The following is a 20673-nucleotide window of genomic DNA, read 5'->3' on the forward strand; positions in this document are numbered from 1 at the left end:
GTCACAGCCAGGTGTCCCCTCCATCTCCTCCAGCACCCCACAAAGAGATAGTGGCAATTGCACCTGAGCATGCTTGGGGTTTGGGGTCACTGGTTTGGGATTGGGTGCAGTGGCCTCCAGCTGAGAGCCCCAGCTCATTCAGATCTGCCTTCGCCCCCCACCTTGCCTTCATGCTCATTAAAAATTCTTCAGTGTTCATCCAGAAGCCACCTTAATTCCCCAGAGGGCTGTGCCAGATTGAGCTCATCCACAACAACCAGGACCACCTTGGCCATTGAGGAACTCCCTTGGGAGAGTATCCCACTTGAGCACCTTGTTTGGGGTCTCCCAGCAAGGTCTCAGGACTCCTCCCAACCCCCAGCAAATGTTTTTGTCCTCCACCCCAAGGGACTCCCAATGTACCCCAGGTGCCCTGCAGCAGCCCCAGCCAGGAGCATGCCCTCCCTTAACCCTTCTGCTCCTATCAGGGTGCAAAATCAATCTGCCCACCCAAAAAAGGACTTTTCCCCCGAGCAGGGCTATGCCAGGAGCTGGATGGGAAGGTGGAGCCGATGCTGACTGCCACAGCAGGTTTTGCTTCCACCTTGATTAAAGGCCTGGGTGAATGCCTGGCCAGCGCCCCACAGCACCCCAAAGCCGGGGGGCTGAGGTGGTGTGTTGACCCACCCTTACAGGTGGGGCTGGAGGGGCTCCCCATTCCTGGCATGGCAAACCTCACCTTAATCACTGGTTGCAGCCCGGTGTGGCCGGCAACGCCAAATTTTCTGGCACATGGCCAGCCCCTGTGGTCGAGGGTGTCACCCCAAAGCAGCCCCTCCTCACATCAGAGCTACATCTTCCCTCTGAAAAATGCATGGGAAACTCCCTTCTTGTCATTCTTGTCATTGGCTGTGATTCTTCGAGGTATTTGGGGCTGCCTCCTGCCCCCTGGCTAATTGCAAATTTAATTAAATACTGAAATACATCTTTAGACAGCTGGGAAGGGGATGCGGTGCCTGGCAGCAAGTGACACTGGGGTGGGTTGGCCTTTGGGTGACCCCAGGAAGGACCTTGCTCTCCTAGGGCACTCTGAGCCAGGACTGGGGTGTCCCTGCCTTAGCCACCCAGGACCTTGGAGGGGGATTGATAACTTGGGAAGGATGATTACCCCAGGGGTGCCCTATACCCCCCAGCTACCACCCCAGGATGCCCTCGCAGCCTTATCCCTGCCCCAGGGACGCCCATACTCCAGTTCCACCTGGGAGTACCCCAGTGCCCCCCGATAACCCATCCAAGGTTGCCCAGACCCCCTATTCCCCTACCCTGACCGTACCCATGGGGCCCTGGGGGAGCACACTCCCCTCTGCTGGGGACGCCTCATTTCCCCATTCACCCTTTGGGTACCCTGTGCCCCCTTCTCCTAGCCCTGCCTCTCCATGGATGCCCCATTCCCACTCTCCTGGGTACCTGCGGTGGGGCGGAGCCTCCCCACCCCGCCATGCCCCACCCGTCCCTGGCTGCCCAATGCGCTGCGGCGGGGCGCGGCCGGGGCGTGTCCGCCTGCATATGCATGTATGCAGATGAGCAGGTGCGGACAGAGCGCGACGGGACGGGACGGAACGGAGCTTGGACGGGACCGCGAGCGGGACGGGGACCGGCGGCGGGGCCATGGCCACGGCGGGGCCGCGGTCCTTCAGCGCCGCCGAGGTGCGGGCGCGCTGCGCGCAGGGCGCCTGCCTGGTCTCCTGCCACCGCCGCCTCTACGACCTGAGCGGCTTCGTGCGGCTGCACCCGGGCGGGGAGCAGCTGCTGCGCCGCCGGGCCGGCACCGACGTGAGCGCGGCGCTGGACGGGCCGCCCCACCGGCACTCGGAGAACGCCCGCCGCTGGCTGGAGCAGTACTACGTGGGGGACTTGGAGCAGGTACCGCCGCGGAGCCGAACCGGGACCGGGGTGGGCACGGGCTAGAGGGGAAGCCGGCGATGTGTACAGTCTCTGGGGTGGCTCAGGTGCCGAGTCCAGGGTGGACGATGGCTATGGGGTGCCCCAGGTCTCGGAATTGGCAGATATAGAGGCTATAGGGTGCTCCAGGTGCTACTGCAAGGTCTGTACAGGGTGTCCCGGGTCCTGATCCAGGATGTACAGGGTCTCTCTAAGGCACCCCAGATCCCAGGGCCGGCATATACAGCGTTTCTATGGGGCTCCCCACGCCCTAGAACTGGGATGTACAGAGATTATAGGGCCCCTAGGTCCTGGGTCGAGTTTTAACAGGGTGCTGGGTTTATTGAGCATCTCAAATCCAGAGTGCATGGAGTTTGAGCTGTACAGGGTCTGAAGGGCACGCCAGGTCCAGGCGTCTCAGCGTCCAAGCTGTTCAGGATATACAGAGACTGGATAGGTTTTGGTGTAGATGACAGGAAGTTTCTGGGGTGCATGTAGCGTATAAGGTGTTTAGTGCACCCGGCTCTCAGTCTGAGCTGTATGAGACATGACGTGTGTTGGGTCTGAGCAGGACAGGACCCATAGGATCAGGCTCTGTAGGGCCTGGGATCTATAGGGCATGAGGGGTGAAGGGGACAGAGGGTATTTGAGGCTCCTGGGATCTTGCATGGGTGGTACCTGAGGTGTGCAGGGTGCCAAGGTCCCATGTGCCTCTTGTCTCCCAGGAGTTCTGTGGGGCCTGAGGTGCAGGGGACTCTGAGGCCCATAGGGTGCCAAGTGCAGAGAGCCTGGTACATACCCGGTCCCACTCCACTCCATGGCCACATCCCACCCTGGCCATTCTTGGCAGCAGGGCTGATGGGTAGGTCTGGGGTGCCAATGTGGCACGGAGGTGTTGAGGTCTTTGGAGAGATGCAGGAGATGGAGCTCAGTGTCAGTTTTAGCAGGACTGTATGGCACGGGGTGGGCAATGGGACGGGACACCCTTCCTGGCTCTGTCAACACTCAGCCAGGGTCTAAGGTGCTGGGCACTGGGGTTTGCCCAGCCATCTCCCAGACTGCTTGGTGTGGGGCATGGGTGTGCATGACACAGCTCGGTCCCCACTGTGCCAGTCCCGTGCTGTCCAGGTGGAAGGGAAAGTTCCCTGGGGAAGTTCCGCAGCCTCCTGGTGACACAAGGCACTCCTCCGCAGTTACCATCCCTCACCAATTACCAGCACGCCGTGGGCAGGATGCTGAGCAGCGGGGCCAGCCCAGCCCCCTTCACCAGCCCAGCTCTGGCGCTCCCCTCTAGACATCCCAGCGAGGTCGGTGACCGGCCGGTCCCTCTGGCTCGTTGTTTGCTCTCGCTGGGTGTCCTCCCCAGGGCGCAGCCTCGGCCCCAGCGCCACAGACAGGGCTTTGTTTCAGCCTCGCTGCAATGCCTGCCTTTTCCCCGCACGGATCCCGGCGGTGTCACCTCCTCTGTTGGGACACTCGCTGGGCCGCCGCCTCCTCGCAGGCGTGACGAGCCCGACGGGTTGGGGCGAAGGAAGGTACCGGACGAACGGGTTCCCGCGCCGAGGGGAGCTGCCACCATCCCAATGCAAATACAAGGCTTGATAACGCCAGGGCGCAGGAGATCAGACACTGCCTGGTGCCAGATAAACCATCCCGGGCTGTGACACGCAGGGGAGGGATTAGAGCTGCCTGCTGCGTGGTGAGGCCGTGTCCAGCATGCACTGATGTGTGACCTGTTCTGCCCTACTCCCCACCCCACAAAAGTCCTGTCTGGGGAAAGGCGATGCTTTGGTGGTGCTTGGGCTTTTGCTTTGGGTGCTTTGGGATCAGTGTAGCCCAAACAGCTCTTTGAAGGAAGTGTTACATTGCCCCAGTGTGATTCCAGATCCCCACAGCTTTGCCAGTGTCTCTCCTTGCCCGTTGGATGTCCCAGGGCTGCATCATCCCCGTTGCTGAGGTATTCAGAATGCTGTGGTCCCACAGGCATCCAGCATCCTCCCCTGCTTTCCCCAGGAATTTCCAGGAAATTTTGGAAAGGGGAAAATGTGTTAATGCAGGAGAGATAAAGAAGATAAGATCCAGCCTTCATCCCACTGGCCTCTCCATGCCCTTTCCTGTGGCTCTCCTTCTGCCACAGGTTGCTTTTCTGCATCTGTCCTTTTGGCTAAGGACAAATGAATCCCTAAACATTTTATCTATGCAAGCAGGACATACAGGGGAGATCAAAGTGAGTACCAATAATTACCTAAACTAGACAGTGGATTTTAACAGTCTCGCTAGAAGGGAACTGGATCATCTAATTACCCTTCCAGTTTGAGCAATGAGAGACTTTCATCACAGCCTCTTTGGGGTGCATGACGTGGCTGTGAGTCACAGTAAATTCTCCATTCTTCTCAGGTTTAGTGTCCTCTTCCTCTTGCCCGTATTGCTGCATGTCAGGCTCACTCTGGCTTTGCATCCCAGCCTGAGCACCCTTGGACGTAGGCGGGACCTGGTGCACCTCTTTGGGGGTGATGTAACAAGAAGTGCCTTTTTATATTGCTACTATGATTAGGAGTTAAATTTACCTCCTTTTAATAGTCCTGCTGCACCCAGTGTTTATTTAATGGGCTGACACAGCCTTGTGGGGCTGTGCCAGCCAGAGGCCACAGACCATGGTGCTGAAGGGATGGTGCCCCCACCAGCCTTGCTTGGGCTGCACCTCCTGGGGTGTCCTCATGCTACATGCCTCTGCTTGCACTGCCAAAAGAGCTTGTCCCATGCGGACACCAGCAAACTGAGCCTCTGAGGAGCTCAGTGAAGCTGGGGGCTCTGGAGCAATGCAGAGGTGTGGTAGGACTCCCACTGGGAAAATGGGTGGAAAATACCCCAGACTTCCAGCAGAGCAGCTGTCTGCAGGCAGCATCACCCTGTCTGGGCCAGGGGGAGGTTTCCAGTTTCTCTGCCTGTGTCCCAAGAACATGGAACCCTGTGCTGGACCACCCCCTCTGTCTGTATCTGCTCACATCACAGCTGGATTTTGTTCTTTCAATGCCCCAAGCCCTGATGCAGGACAGCACTGGGGTGGCACAGCCAGTGCTCTCCAGCTGGTGCAGGACCAGTTCTGAGCTCCCAGTGTGACCCACACATGACAGCTGGATGCTCACAGGTGGGTGCTGGGTCACCCAGTCACTGGATCATGTCGTGCCCTGGGTGTCCTGTTGTGTCCCAGCAGTTCCGTGCTGGCTCTGCTGCTCACTGACAGCTCCCAGTGCCTTGTAGGCGTTGACTTTCCCTTCCTTACATCAGGCCCCTTGTTCATCTTCCCTGGCAGGACCTGTTTGCCTGGGGACAGCTCAGATTCATCCTCACCACCCACAGGTGACAGCAGAGCTCAGCACAGCCCTTCAGCCTCCTTCCAGCCCACCTCCTCTTTGGAGGACAATGGGCAGAGGCCTCAGCACTGGTTCGGGTCCCATGGGGCTTGATCCCAGCAGGCCCCCTGCATGTTTGGGGCAGGCAGGAACAGGCCACCCTTTGGGGAGCCAGTCGGGACACGCCAGTATGGTTTGTATCCTGGTTGCAACACAGCTCCTGGTCCTTCCAGTGCCAGCCCCAGGGTGAGCAAGAGGAGAGCCTTCCTCCTGCTCCCCAGCTGAGGAGGAGGAGCGGGGTAGGTGATGATTCAGGTGCTGGGAGGGAGCTGTCATAGTACACAGGGCAGTGGCATCTCACTGATGTCACCCAGCCCATGTGCTAGTGGTGGAGTGAGATATGAGCCCCATAATCCATCTCCCTGACCTGGGAGGATCAGGAAACCTCCAGCCATGACATGGTGTTCAGGCATCCATGGTCAGGGGAACTGGAGGTGTGTGAACATTTCGGAAAAGGGAGGAGAGGTGCCGGGCATTGCATCATCTCAGCTTTCTTAAGCATCCTTCCTCCTGCTGGCTAGGTTGTGGTGCAAGCATGAAGGTGGAGAGCACCAGCCCATTTCTCAGGGCATGGATAAGCTGTTTCACTTTCTTAAAGCCAAATTTTCTTCCAAAGCACCTGCGGGACAGAGGCAAAACCATAAATCCACCATGCTTTGCTGGATTTTTAAGACATCCCACCTGCCCTAGGATTTTGGAATGTCTGGCTGAAGGACAGAGTGTGCAGTGTGGAAAATAGCAGTGGGAATCCTCACAGAGTGGTATGGTGGTACATGGCATCAGCTCATATCGATGCTTTGCCTGCAGTAAAATTGATGCCAGTGGGATTCCAGCCTGGAAATACTGGCTGGAAATATCCCCTGTCCTTCCCTTCCCACTGCCCCAGGCAAGGGGCTGCCTTAGAGCTGGGTAATGCAGTTCCTGTACCACCAGAATGAGGCTTGAAATCCGGCTAGCCGGGGAAATGGGGTGGGAGCACAGCTTGAAGGAGTGCCTGCTCTCAGCAGACAGTGCCTGAGCCCTGCCTCGGTGTCCCCAGCAAGGCACAGAGTTAAGTCCTGACATTCTGGCAAGGTGATGCTGGTTTTCCTGCATCCTTGCCCTCCTGCAACTGCCAAGGTGGTATGCCCATCAATAGGGTGGCAATGCACCCCTCTGGGAGCAGTGGGGAGAGCATCCAATGAGCAGTTGGGGGAAAATCCTTCCTGTCTGGAAGCAGCACAGCTGGAAGCCCCGTTGGGCACGGCTGTGCTGCGGCTGCCGGGCCATGCCGTACCCTGCTCCGGGTTAATGGGTAACTCGGGGCGGCAGAGCGGGAAAAAAGGCATGTTTGGCACGTCCTGCATGGGGAACCAGCACTGCTGCCGGGGGGCATGGCTGGCTTGGGGTTTGCATGGGCACGCTGCAGCCTCACCGAGCCCCCCACCAGCGGCACGGCCGGCGCCGGAGCTGGCACAGCTACAGGAAGGAGGCTGGTGCTGGCAGGTGGTGAAGTGTTTGCTGCCAAGCATCAGACAAGGCAGGTTTCTCCTGTTCCTCAGCCTGCTCTGGCAGTGGGACTGCAGCTGGGTTTTCATCCTGCCACCACTGCACCAGCACATTCCCTGTGCCTCAATGTGCTCTCCTGAGCCACAACCAGATATTCCACAACCTAATATTCCATAGCCCATGGCAAAGGCACTCAGCCCAGTGTCACCCTGTGAAGGACACTTTGCCTTTTTCCCTGGACAAGGTCCCTCCTTCTGTGTTTTTCCTTGTGCCCACAGCCAGGGTGGTGGCACCAGCTGTACCACCCTTCCCAGGTCTACCAGCCCAGCTTTCTGAGGGACCAAACAGCCAAGCTGGGCTTTTGTTGGAGATCAGTGGGGTGGGAGGAGGGAGCACTAACCCAGCAATGACTCTTGCTTTACTGGCAGTGGCAAGGTGACCTCTGCTATGGCACTGCCCGTTTGCAGGGCAAAGTGCTGCCCCAGGGTCTAGAGTTTCTGCATTGCCACTCTGAAACACGCATGCTGTCCTGGCCAAGGGCAGGGTATTCCCAACACTGGGCTCTTCAGGAGGTTTCCAAAGAGCCCCAAGCCCACGATGCTCGGTGCACAGTCTGAAGGGCAGTCCAGCTCACTGGCAGCTGCTTCCCTCGGGAAACCTGCTCTGCAGGAACTGACTGACTTAAATCCACCAGAATTTCCCCCATATTTATTTAGCAGCCAGCTCACTCTGGCTGAGTGCTACAGCCATCACCATCCCCAGCTGTGGTGCTTCACAACAGAGTTTTCCTTCTCTTTCCAGAGCCTCTCTGAAACGGTGGATGAGAAGGAGGTTGCTGCAGCTCAGACCCCAGAGCAGACAGATCTCTGCTACAGAACAGTGGATGTGGAGAAGGTAAGAGCTCTGGAGTTTGTCCAGCACACTGTTTGCAGAGTGCTGCTGGGAAACATTAGGTCTGCTCCTCCCTGCATGAGTGCTGGATTTCTGCTGGCCTCTTGGATGGGAAGGATGGCGTGAGGGAGCCAAACTGATCCAGTCACTTCTGCCCTTTCTCCTGGTGTGGATGGCATTGCTCATGCTTTATTGCACAGGTGTGGCCATGCTGGGAGGCTCCCATTGCAGCAGCATGGGAGAGATGCCTTTCTCTGACAGCAGCTGTGCCCTTCCAGAGGGAAATGTTGCCAAGCCACACCTTGCTTGCTTTTATTTCTTTCTTGCTTTATTTATTTTATTTTTTTCCCTCAGCTGAGCACTTGTAATGAGCAGTAAGGGATTCCCCTGACTGGGCAGGGTGATCCCTGTGTGTGCAGGGTGCTTCCTGCCTTTCCAGCTCATTTCCAAGCATGCTGCAACAGTGGGGATTTGTCCCCAAGGTGCCTTTGGCTGTTCCTGCCCTCCATAGCACCATCTGGTCACCACATCTTGCATGGCCCCAGCTGGTTGGTGAGCGTGCTTTTATCTCGTAGAAAGCTGGGGGTTTTTTTAGAGCAGGTGAACATCTTTCACTCCTCAGATTCATGTTTTTTCACTGAGCACCTTTAAAAGAGAATGTGCCATTTCGAAATTACCTTTTTGCTTAACTTTCCCCCTACCTCTCCAGTGGAGAATGGCTCTGTTCCCATCCCATACACCAGCCGGGTTTGTTTTCCCTTCTGTGTGATTGTGTTCATCCCTGCCTGCAGCAGAGCCCTCAAAATGCCCACAGCTACCCTGGCTCCTTGCCTTGAGATGCCCTGAACTGAGCAATCCCCACCACTGTCAGTACAACCCCAGGTGCCAGATTGCTGTGCCAGGGCTGCGTGGCACAAGGAGAGCTGCCAGGCCTGGGGCTTGGCCAGGCAAGCATGGTTCCAGGCCTAGGGCAGGGGTGAGACCAAGAATCCACTTTATCTGGCCAGGCCAGCAGAAGATGTGTCCAGGGATGGTGAGCAGTGACAGAAATGGTGCTGTCAGTTGTGCCTCATTATTTTCTTGCCAAGCCAACATGTGCACCTGCACAGGTCCCTTCTTACTCTTGCACGAGTTCAGCCATGCACAGCAGCAGTGCTGGAGTCTATGTTTCCATCCTGTATCCTTGCTCCCCATCCCTTCCCACTTTGCTCCTCACTGGGGTGCCCAAACAGCTGTGGCCACCCCATGTGTCCTCTGCACAAGGAGAAATGTCCTTGGCTTGGGCAGTGCCACGGCAATGGGATCCATGTGCCACCAGAGGTGTTCTGCTGGGGAATATTGCTGCTCACTATATAATCTTGGCAGCTCAAGTGGCAAAGAGCCTCAGTTATCAGGGCCTGATGCTGAGACAGGTACCTGGTGGCACCAGGGCTGAGCTAAGCCCCTTGTTTGTAGGTAGATGGGGCTAGTGTGTGTTTGACCCCTTGTTTGCCCTGTGCTGATGCTTGTGGGGAGCTCAGGGCACCTTGGAAACAGAAGTAACTGCTCTTGGGATATGGGAAGGAGTTTACAGCCTGAAATCCTGCCGCAGCAGCTCAGCTTTGTGCCTGGTACTGGGATGGCCTGTGGGTTCCACAGCACTACAACCACTGTCTGCTCCCTCAGGACCTGGTAGACTGGCAGAAGCCCTTGCTGTGGCAGGTGGGCTACTTAGGGGAGAAGTACGACGAGTGGGTGCACCAGCCTGTGGATCGGCCCATCCGCCTCTTCCACTCGGATTTCCTTGAATTCCTCTCCAAGACAGCATGGTGAGTTCTCAGGGATGCACTGTGCCCTGGATGGTGCCTGCCCAGGGAGAGGGGATGGCTCACCAGCCAGCAGGACACTTCCTCTGACGTGTCCTTCTACCCCACAGGTACGTGGTGTTCATGGTATGGACACCCGTGGTGCTCTATCTCAGCTGGGTCAGCTACACCTCCCTTGCCCAGGGCAACACCAGGCTCTTCTCTTCCTTCACCACAGGTACGAGCAGCAGCAAAGCCTTTGGGCGCCCATTACTGACCCCACTCTGGGTCCAGGGGCAGGACAGCCCTGGGTGGGCTGAGACCTGCGTCCCTTCCTCCTCATCTCTCCTTCTGTACGTGTTCCCCACAGCAGCAGGTCAGCACCTCTCCTTTGTGGCCACCAGCGTGTCCCCTGCATGAAGCCACCTGTGCTTGCCCACCTCCATCCCCCCCTCTAACAAGCTTTGGTCCCCCCAGGAGCTCAGCAGAGGCACAGAGCTCGCTGACCTGCGCTCTGCTCCCTCTCGCCTCCGTTCTCCATCCGCAGAGCCGAGCCCTGCGGGTGCTGGGGTGTGTTCAATCGCCGCTGCCGCCCACCCCGGGCCAGGCTGAACAAACCCGGCTCTCAGCGCTGCCGGCGCCTCACAGTGCGAGGCTTGTTTGCCCGAAGCGCCTGCCCTTGAATCTCCCACTGTCTGCTCCCTGCTCCCCCGGGAATAACAAGCGTGGCCGGGGCAGGCTGTCTTCTTTGTTGTCTTTTTTTTTTTTTTTCTTCTTCTTCTTTTTTTTTTTTTCTTTTTTGCTGGGTTCCCTATTTTTTTTGCAAGGTGCCATGCAGTGCCAGCTGTGCCCGGCTGTGGGGTGAGGAGTGCCCGCTCCACGGGCACCCCCTGCTCCATATGGCATTCAGCACCTTGCTGCCAAGTTTTGTGGGTTTTTTTTCCTAAAAATAAGCGAGTTTTGGGGGAATCCAAATTTTGCTAGGAAGGACACAGGACTGGCAGCCAGCCCTGAAGGAGGTGGCTGAAAAATGTTCTGCGGGGGAAAGTGCCCAACAAATCTATTCTTTTTCCCCCCCAAAAATAAACACCAACACCAACAGCACTGTTTCACTGTCACGAGTGCTGTATGTGCGGCACTAAGGTCCCTCCTGCCTTGTTCTGGTGGGTGAAGCAGATTTGTAATGATGATGCAGTCCCTGGAGTGCACATCCAAGCCCCTGTTGGCATCTGGAATGTAGGGAGCTCCTCTCACTGGCAAGAGTGACAGCAAGAGAGAGCAAGAAGCTGACTGTTTCTGTAAATTAATAGGAATTGCAGGAAAATGTGGTTTAGAGCAGTGCTTGGGCAGTTAGCTCCCTAGAGAAGCTCAGGGCAGGAGATGGATGAGAAGTGGGAGGGAGAAAGAGCTGAGCATCATCCTGATGCCAGTGGGAGGATGTGATGGATAAAAGCACCTGCATGTTGCCTGCCCTGCTGACTGCTGCACGTCTTGTTGTGTAGAGTACTCCATCCCTGTCCACAAATACTACTTCCCCTTCATCTTCCTCATTGGAATGATCCTGTGGTCCCTGCTAGAGTACCTCATCCATCGCTTTGTCTTCCACATGAAGCCACCCGCTAGTAATTACTATCTCATCACCCTGCATTTCTTGCTGCATGGGCAGCATCACAAGGTGAGTCACAGCTCCCGCCTCTGCTGGCACCTGCTGGGCTGTGGGAATGGTGGCCTTTGTCCCACTGGAGCCTGTTACTGCGTGGCCTTTGCCCAGGCAGAGCCTATTTCTGCCCGTTCAGTGTGACTGGTGGCATCCCAACAAGGCACTTACCCAATACCAGCGAGGGCTGCAAAACGGCCTTGGAGGAGCTGGAGTTAAATTTTCAAGCTGTGTGGTTGGGCAAGGGGGAAGACCAAAAGAGCCATAGGCTCCCTCTAGTTTTGCTGGAGGAAATGGCCCTGTGGAGCTTGAGCACCTGCCAGATAAAGCCACCACCTGCCTGGGCACCTTGGCACACATGGGGGGCTGCTCTCTCCACCGGGTACGACTTTGGGGAGGGTTTTGGTGTTGGCTTCTCCCGAATGGGTTTCCCCGATTCTTGGCAGGAATGTGCTGGGGGAGGTAGGGTGAGCTAGGAGCTGCCTGTCCCACCATCCTCTCTGCTTCCAGTCTCCCTTCGACAGCTCCCGCCTGGTCTTCCCTCCTGTGCCAGCCTCGCTGGTGATCGGCTTCTTCTACGGTGTCCTGCGGCTCCTGCTGCCCGAGGTGCTGGGGCTCTCGGTGTTCGTCGGGGGGCTCTGCGGCTACGTCATCTACGACATGATGCACTATTACCTCCACTACGGCTCACCCAAAAAGGGCACCTACCTGTATGGCCTGAAGGCTTATCACGTCAAGCACCACTTTGAACACCAAAAATCAGGTAGTGCCGTGTTTTCTGTGTGTGTTGGCAGGGGCAAGGGCTGTCAAAAATCCGGTGTACCTGCATGTGTGCAGCTGACTGCTCCAAAATGTTTGGGATTTGGGATGAGGAAAGACAAGCACTGCACTGCTGGGGAAGCAGCATGTGAGGTGCTGTAGCCCACGGAGAATGTTTCCTGGCTCCCAGGTTGAGGATGGGGAGCCAGTGCAGCACAAGGGTGAAGGCAGCAGCCCATCTCACTGGTGGGCACCAGTGCTGCCTGGAATGCCAGGGCAGAAGCCAAACCCCCATAGTGCTGGGATGTGGGTGCTTATCCCTGCCCAGGGCAGCATGTCTTCCTGCTGGGAGACGTTGACAGCTGTAGGGTGGGGCCCTGGGCTTCCCTAGATCCGCCCCACACTTTCTCTAGCCCAGTGCTTACTCAACCTGCCCTTTGCCCGGCTTCCTAGGAGAAAACGCCCCATAAGATATCATCCATGGGGCTTGTTGGCATGGCCCAGCCAGCTACTGCTCCCTCTGCTCTTCCTCCTTGTCCTCAATTTGCCTCCCTCCCTTCCCAAAATATGGACACTCTTCCCTCACCAGTTAAAACAGGGCCCTTGCAACGCCCCGATGATGGCAGTGACGTGGGCTGAACTCTCGCTTCCCTGCCCACAGGTTTTGGCATCAGCACACGCTTCTGGGATTATCCTTTCCGGACACTCATCCCAGAGGAGAGCTTCAAGAAAGAGGACTGACAGTCCCAGCCCAGTGCTCAGCTGCTGGCTCCATACCCTCTGCACTGGGGCTGGTGTCCCTCCACAGCCCCCAGCGAGGCCAGCTGGTCCCTGCCCCCTTCCTGGGGGCTGTGCCACAGCAGTGACTCCAAAGTGGAGCATCCCTGTGGAGTGCTGTGCTCCAGCTGTGGCACTGGCAAGGGGATGGGGGGCTGAGGATGGTGAGGAAAGGGGAGGAGGAGCTGTGGGGTTCCCTGGTGGACTCCTGCCCCTGCCTCGCTGCCCTTTGCTCCAGGCTATGGATGCACGGGCAAATCTGCTGCCTGAAAGATGAAGTGCCTGATGCTGCCCTCCTTCCTCTGCCCTGGCACTTTGCCAGAGCCCCTGTCTCTCCTGGAGTGCCCTCTCCCCAAGGCATCAACACGCTGCAGTTACCCCTATTGCCTAACTCATGCCAAGGGGATTCCCTGACCTAGGTCCTTCTCCTGGCCCGATCTCAGCACAGTTTTTTTTTGGCCTGCAGCCCTTTTGGGGTGGGTCCTGCAGCTCTAGTTTGTGCCTTTTTCTAACCAGTACACCCATATCTCTCTGCCAGATTTATCAAGTTCATGGTTTTCATAGACATTGGCTACTTGAAACTCAAACACAATGAAAAGAATTACTATGAGATGCCTTTTTTGCTGATCCTGTGATTTTATTTTTTATTATTTTTTCCCTAATGTTTACTGCAAATATTTAAAGGTTTGAAATAAATTTATATGTAAAACTGTAGACACTACAATTGTAAATAAACTGTATATTTTGAAAAATAAAGCTTTCTAAAAAGGGTCTGGCAAATGTACCCCCCAGGACTGCTCAAAAGGCTGTTCTCCCACCCTATGTGTGTCCCTTTCCAGGTACTGATGGCTCTTGGAGCCATCATTCCTGGCTCCCCTCATGAACCTCATGAGGTAGGAGAATTGCAGGGAATATTTTCAGCAAATCTGTGTGACGCCGGGGCTCTGGGTAAGCTGAGTGGCTGTGCCACTCACTTCTCTGAAGTTGGGCAATAGCATCATATGCGCCCCGGAACTTCCCAAATCAGCCTGTCCCTCTGACGAAACCATCTGCAAAACTTCCTGTGCTCCCAGCAGAGGTCAAGCCCTGTTTCCAGCACGGGTGCCCACAGCCCACCTCCTTTGATGCTGGGGGCTCCTGGGGCTCAGGGATGGGAGAGGAGCAGGGCTGTGCTCTGGAGGGTCTCAGTGCACATGCAGTAAGTTCAGCAGGGCACAGAGCCCTTGCTGTGGGTGTTCCAGTGCCCTGGGCAAACCTTCCCACAGCTGCCAGCAAAACAGAATGGGTTGTGGTGCTCAAAATAGCAGAAGCATCAATACAGAGAGGCAGAGCTTCCCTCTCCCCTTATTCCTACTGCACTTCCTGTGGGCAAGTTCTTCCATCAGGCAAAACCCAGCACAAGGGCATACAGCCCTTGGGAATGCCCCAAGTAGCTTTCTGGGAACTGGGAGCTGTGATGGCGTGGGAAGGGGGGTTGCACAATGTCCCTTCCGCTGTGACACCCTTTAAACCCGCGCGTCCTGCCCTGCCCCTCCAGTCTGCCGAGGCACCGAGGGCAGCGAAGAAGGACCAGGTAACAGAGGGCTTTTCCTGGCAAGTGGACGAGATCTTTCCTTGAGGGCCGTGCTGGAGAGAGCCTGAAGAGGACGGGAGAGTGGCTGCAGCTCAATTCTGGGTGCGTTTCCATCTCGTTTCCAGACAGTAGAACCTGGCACCCCTCCCTTAGTGCTGGCTGCATCAGAGGCGCTGCTGCTCATTTCCCTGCAACAGGGGTGGTTTTCTGTCCTTGCTACCTGTATGTGGGCTGGGGAGCAGGCACCATCCTTGTGGGGATGCTGAATGCATAGAAAGAGCTTGATATAAAATCTTAAGTGGGCAGAACAGAGCTATGGGGAAAAAATGTGGAGAAGCTGGGGATACTGGGGCTGTAAAGATGTGCAAGCCTTTATTAGGCGTGTGACCACAGAGAGAGACATTGGATAGAAATGAAAATAGACCTTTACAGCCAAAAATACAGGCTCTGCGGGCAGGAACCGAGGGTGATATGGGGCCAAAGCCAGGAATACTGCCCAGGGGATGCTCCATGGGTCACTGATGTCCCTGCTCCTCTAGGTGGAAGCTCTCTGGGACGGTTCACATTCAATCAATGTACGTAAATCAAGCCAAAACATCTCTTGCTAATGCAGAGAAAGACGTGCCACTACCGCTGTTCCTGATGTCTCTGTGTGTGCCTGCTCCAGTCTGCACAAGCAGCTGCAGTGCCAGGCAAAGCAGGGAAAGCAAAGCAGCTACAGATTTGAGGGGCTGTGGGAGGATGTGTGCCTTATCAGGGTGTTCCTTAGGGTGGAAGACGTGGAAGAGCTGCATCTAGCTGAGCTCCAAGCAGCACCTGAGGCTTATCTGCACCAGACACTGCCAGCCCACATCTCTAGTGGCCAAGCCCTTTGCTGCAAGCATGGATGTTGTGGAGAGGGTCCTCTCTGTGGCCCAGGTCATCTATGCCCAATTGGAGCAGGTGAAGTGCTGTAGGCACCAGTGCCAGCGCCTCGTGGAGCGCATCCAGATTCTGCTGGAGCCTGTGAGGATCCTTAGGGCTCAGCCACGACATCACATCTCCCACCATGAAGAGGAACTGATGAAAAAGCTGCTCCGGGCATTGGGGGATGCCCAGAAACTGGTGATGAAATACAGCCAGACCAGCTGGATCCAGAAGTTCCTGCGAGCCCGAAGTACTGGTGAGGAGTTTGTCTGGGTGAACGAAAGCCTGGAGGACATTGCCCAGGGGCTCTCGCTCCTGCTGCAGGCAGAGCAGAAGCAGGCTTTCCTGGAAGCTTTCCAGTCAAAGACATGTCGCAGGCAGGATGCTGAGGACCTGAGGGATGACAGAGCTTTCTTGGAGCAGGTGATTGCAAGTGAGTGCATTCAGCAAACCCTCTTTCCCTGAGACTGGTGGCTGGCCCCTTTCTCCAGCTGCTGTCTAGCTCTGGCTTGATGGCCATGGCCATGAAGAGTCAAAAGGACATTTAAACCATGGAAAAAAACAAACCACACAGTCATGCTTGTTCATCCAGTGGCTCAACCTCTGCTTGTTTCTCTACCTAGGTACTGAGGAGCCCAAAGATGTGGTTGAGGAGATCTACATTGACAGGGAGTGTATGGAGAGCAAGGTGGACTGGATGCAAAATGAACTGAACAAAGTAATTCGTGAGATGGAGCGTAAGTCGGCGTCACACCACCTGCCCCCTGTGCACTGTGTCCTTTTCCCCCAAGCCCTGCCTAATGTGTCTCTTGTTCCCTTCTGGCACATGGTGGGAGCAGGCTTGAAGAAGGTCAAGGTTGATAAAAGAGAAGACATCACTGAGATCAAGCGAGACCAGCTCACTTTCCACAGGCACCTGCAGGACACAGAGAGTTATGATCTTTATGAGGGCGAGTACCTCAAGTACCCTGTTGCCATCAAAACCTTCAAGAGGCCACTGACCACTGACCCAGTGTGAGTCATCCTGGGTGGGAACAAGTGTGACCCCAGCAGGGTGACACAGCACTACGCCATGCCTTGTTCCAGGGATCTCACTGTGCTGTCCATTTCCACAGCAAGGTGAGAGACATCTTTGAGAAGGAGATTCAGACCCTGAAGAAGTTTGAGTCTCCAAACATCCTGCGCATGTACGGGATCTGCATTGAGGAGAAGGGTAGGGGTGTCACATTAATGTCACTCTTTTCCTCCCCGCCATTCCCAGTGCTAGCTGATGGCACATGCCTTGCTGTGGTCGCCTCCCAGGAGGTGGCACAAAGCAGGATGATTTTGCCTTGCAGATGGGAGCCCCTGTTTCTCCATCGTCATGGAGTACTGTAAGCATGGGACACTGCGGGATGTGCTGAACAAGCAGCAGCATCTTTCCTGGGATATCCGCATTCGGATGGCCCTGGGAGCTGCCAGAGGCCTTTACAGGTGAGCGCCTGTATAAATCAGTGAGTAACTCCACTTGACAATCCAAAATCTGAGCGCAGCTTCCTGATATCTCAGGGTAAGCTGTGGTATCCTGTTAGACACTGATTCCCAGTGACACCACCTTGGGACACTGGGATGAGAGGCTGGTGAAGGGGTAGGTAGTGGATTTGGATGCAGTATCTCCCATCTACCCTGGTCACTGTCCCCTACATATGGCTTCAAGCCTGCAAAGGCCTGGAAAGGGAGAAATCCCTTTCCCCAGATCCACAGGTCAGATTTGGAAGTACTCCACAGCACTGCCAGCTCTCCTTACAGGTCCTGCTCATCCATAAAACTTGTTGCTTTGCCCACAGCAGCTCCTCCAGCACCTGCTGGAAAGGTTGGCTTGGTAGGGTTGATCCATCAAGATAGTCAGAGAGCTGCTGGCTTCTCTGGATGCATGTCAGGCATTCCCTTCACGGCAGGAGGGAGTGCCAAGGTGGGGATGGGTCATTCCATCATCATCATCATCATCATCATCATCACCACCTTGGTTCCATCCATATGCAGGTTGCACCAGACAGGGGAGAAGTCCCGACTCCATGGCTGCATCTGCAGTAGCAAGTTCCTGGTGGCTGGGGATTACTGTGTGAAGGTAAGCACCACGCTTGGAGATGCATTTGGGAGTTTTAAATGGTTTTGTGGCTGTCTCCCTCCACCAGTACTGAAGGGAATTATGATGGTCCAGGATAAAATGGGGTAGTGGCATGTCCCTATGACTTCAGGCACTTAAACCTTGGTCTTGGACTTAAATCTTGGTCTTATCATCAGCAAAGTGAGCATTCCTAAAGCATCCAGCCTGGGATGAGCTGAAGCTGGGGCACTTCACCTGCCCTCACCTCTGGTTTTGCTTGCAGGAAGAGAGCTATGCACACATGGCTGCACACCAGCCTTTGCTGCCCAGGGCATCTCTCTCTGTTTTCTCCATCTCTCCATCTCCTACCCGCACCACAGGTTTCTACTTCTTTGCTCTCTCTCATTCTCTCAATCAGCTGTCAGGATTTGAGTTGTGTGAAACAGAATCATCCATCAAGAGGAAAGCCAAGAAGAACTGGAAACAAGTCTCTATGTTGGCTTATATCGCTCCAGAGAACCTGAAAGACATCAACTACCCTTACAAGAGGCCCTGTGAAATATACAGGTGTGTCTGTCCCTCCCAGCAGATGCCTGTGAGCAGGTAGGTGTCTGGCAGAGTAGCTGCTGAGCTACGGAAGGTGGCCAAGTTTAATCAGACACACAAGTAGGTGCTTCCAGTTGGCATAGCTCAACAGTCCTCTCCATTAGAAAGGAGGAATACATGGTGGAGTGAATACTGAGACTTTTGCTTGTCTTCTTCCAGCTTTGGGATCGTTCTGGCAGAGATTGCAACCTCCAAAATCCCATTTGAAGGTGAGACAGAAGTATGTGGTTCCCTGTGTAAAAACCTCATGGCACAGTGTCGTTCCTGCCTGGCACTGGATGCTCCCTGTTCCTCCCCTGAGCATCTCATGCAGATGCCAGTGCCAGTGCCTGGTGTGCTTGACTCTGCATGACAGCTTCATAACTTCTCCTGAAACTCCAATAAAGTGCAGCTTATAGTAAAGCAACCTGCTTAAACCACAAACATGCAAATAATTTTTGTTTCTATTGGATGGTCCTGTGCATTTAAGCGTAAACACGTCTTGCTCTACTGTAGCCCAACATTGTCATGCCAAATACAGTGTGATTCATTGCAGAAGGAGTTTGGGTCACTTCCCTGCTGGCTTCTCCCTGGCAAAGGCTGCAGGCAGGCTCTTGGCTTTGCACTGGCTTTCCTCCCCAGCACCCTCCTGTGGCAGCAGAGTTCCATCCTGAGACTCCTGTTTGCACTTGTTGCCTAGGCTGCACTCCTGAGGAGATCGTGGAGAAAATCTGCAATCACCATTACTGGGACCCTCTTGGGGATGATTGTCCTGAAGACCTGAGGAAAGTCATTGAACAGTGCCGGGCCTTTGACCCTTCTCAACGCCCTTCTGCCGAAGGTAAGTGACCCAGATACCTGCTGCACCCTTTGCACCCTTCAATCAGCTACTTCAGCAGGCAGTTTGCCCCCTATTTCCCATGTGAATTTGCCTGGCTTTGTGTTTCAGGATCCTGCCTTAACCTTCCTTTTTATGCTAACAAGTCCCCCAGTTCCAGCCTCACACATTAATATTTATTTACCCTTGCCATGACAATAATCATCGGGCTCTTTTTTGTTCATTTGGTGTCACATTAAAGTAGCTTTTTCTCTCAGACAAGTACTGAACTGGAAGCAGGGATCTGTGTGTTAATCCCCACTCAGGTCCTGCAGACCCCATAAGCTGGAGGAGCAGCCACAACACTCTGCAGCAACATTTCCTGCCTTGGGCTTTGAGCAGTAAATTGCAGTCTTGGGAACTGCTCTATGGCAGGGAAGTTTTCACTGTCTCTGAAGCTGGCTTGTGTCTGATCAGAGGAGTAACTGGTCTCCATCAGGAGATACAACAGCAACATCAGGAAATTATAGAGGAACGTTTCTGATGTGTTTGAAGTCATAGAGGTCATACCCTTCCCTTGTCTAAGGGAAGAAAACTTCCTTAATCTCATCCAGTCCATCCTACAGGACCAGGTCCATACAAGCGATGTGGGAAATGTGCCCAAGAAACCACGGAGTGCCACGTGCACTGTGTGCTTCCATTTCTCACCAGCACCTCCCTCTGCAGACTCTGCCACAGGGAACCGCCCTGGCTGAAGTGAAAACGCCAAAATATCATTAGAGATGTTGGCAAAGCCACATTGAGGAAACAGGATGGCTTTATTATTCTAATATGACCCTAATCCAACACCTACAACTGCATAGTTCTGGGCTGGAAGGAGAGATTATTGCAGCTGTTCACATGGGTGTTTCCATAATCATGGTTACTTCTGTTTGGGCTGTGCTGTCTGCTCAAGGCTGTCCCCTGCTAATCCCTGCCCATTTATGATGGCCCAAGGACAGTGTGACTCTGTGTCCCCTGTCATTATCAGTGAGGGAAAGCCATCTTCTCATCTGCTAAAAAAATACAAACAAGCCTACGGCAAATCCTCTGAGTTGATTAATGCCATCCTTGTGTTTTGCAGAAATTGTAGACTCGCTGGCTGACCTGGAGAAAAGCAGAAACCAAGGAAGTTAACTGTGGAAAACGGGGCCGGGTGACCAGGGGCAGCAAGCCCAGGGGTGCCACTCGCCCCTCTTCCCCCTCACAGAGACTGATGGTTCAATACTCACGTGTTTGTTTCTGTGTGTGACACCTTCGCCTCGCCAAGGCCATGCCTGGGTGGCCTTGGAGACTTGAGGAAAGGCTGTCAAGAAGCCTAGGGGGACCAGAGGGATGGAACACAGCTTCTTTTACAAGAAAAGACTGAGGCAGTTGAGCCTGTTCAGCCTCGAGAAGAGACAACTGAGAGGAGACCCCATCAGTGTCTGTCCCTTTTTGAAGAGAGACTTCAGAGGATGGACCAGGCTCTGCAACAGGACAAGAGCCAAGGGGCAGAAAATGATACATAGGAAGTTACACTTGAATATGAGGAATAACTTCTTTACTGTGCGGGTGATCATACACTGGAACACTGCCCAGAGAGGGTGTGGAGTTTTCCTCACTGGCAACATTCCAGAAACATCTGGATGCAATCCTGTGAAACGTGCTCTAGGACTATCGTGCTTGAGCAGGGAGGTGGGACCAGATGACTCTCTGTGCTCCCTTCCAACCTGACTCATTCTGTGATTCTCGGCGCCGGGGCCCGGCTACCCGGAGGCCACCTCCGGCTCCCCTTGGGCTGCCCCGGTTCCCCCCAAATCCTTTCCTGTTCCGCTCCCCTCGGGGTTCACGCTGGTTTTCCTCGGGCCCCCCAGCTCCCCCCCCTTCTCCCCGCTTCCCCCCGGACTTCCCCGGTTCTCCCGGGCTCGCCCCGGGCCCACCCCGCCGCCATGGCAACGCCCCGCCCACCTCCCCCCCTGTTTGAATGACCGTGCCT

At 55.1% G+C, this 20673-nt stretch overlaps 2 protein-coding genes across 3 annotated transcripts; both read left to right on the forward strand.

Annotated features, from left to right (window-relative positions):
• The first annotated feature begins 1577 nt into the window (after positions 1-1577).
• On the forward strand, positions 1578-13445 carry FA2H (fatty acid 2-hydroxylase). The gene is made up of 7 exons (XM_014880847.2): positions 1578-1902; positions 7623-7715; positions 9378-9520; positions 9628-9734; positions 10999-11171; positions 11664-11916; positions 12574-13445. The coding sequence occupies exons 1-7, from the start codon at positions 1648-1650 to the stop codon at positions 12651-12653; spliced, it is 1104 nt and encodes a 367-aa protein (XP_014736333.1). The 5' UTR covers positions 1578-1647; the 3' UTR covers positions 12654-13445.
• A 697-nt stretch (positions 13446-14142) lies between these two features.
• MLKL (mixed lineage kinase domain like pseudokinase) lies at positions 14143-19909 on the forward strand. Of its 2 annotated transcripts, none has more exons than XM_088171927.1 (11): positions 14143-14364; positions 15032-15601; positions 15792-15905; positions 16008-16182; positions 16284-16381; positions 16506-16641; positions 17191-17275; positions 17673-17857; positions 18020-18069; positions 18540-18680; positions 19780-19909. In XM_088171927.1, exons 2-11 carry the CDS (start codon positions 15145-15147, stop codon positions 19830-19832), a joined length of 1494 nt encoding a protein of 497 aa, XP_088028053.1. In that variant the 5' UTR covers positions 14143-14364; positions 15032-15144; the 3' UTR covers positions 19833-19909. The 2 variants fall into 2 exon arrangements, with proteins under 2 accessions (XP_088028053.1, XP_088028054.1); XM_088171928.1 differs by having other exon boundaries at positions 14144-14364; positions 17673-17821.
• The last annotated feature ends 764 nt before the right edge of the window (positions 19910-20673 follow it).

This window comes from Sturnus vulgaris, chromosome 12 (assembly GCF_052056855.1).
Source record: "Sturnus vulgaris isolate bStuVul1 chromosome 12, bStuVul1.hap1, whole genome shotgun sequence".
NCBI classification, from domain to species: domain Eukaryota; kingdom Metazoa; phylum Chordata; class Aves; order Passeriformes; family Sturnidae; genus Sturnus; species Sturnus vulgaris.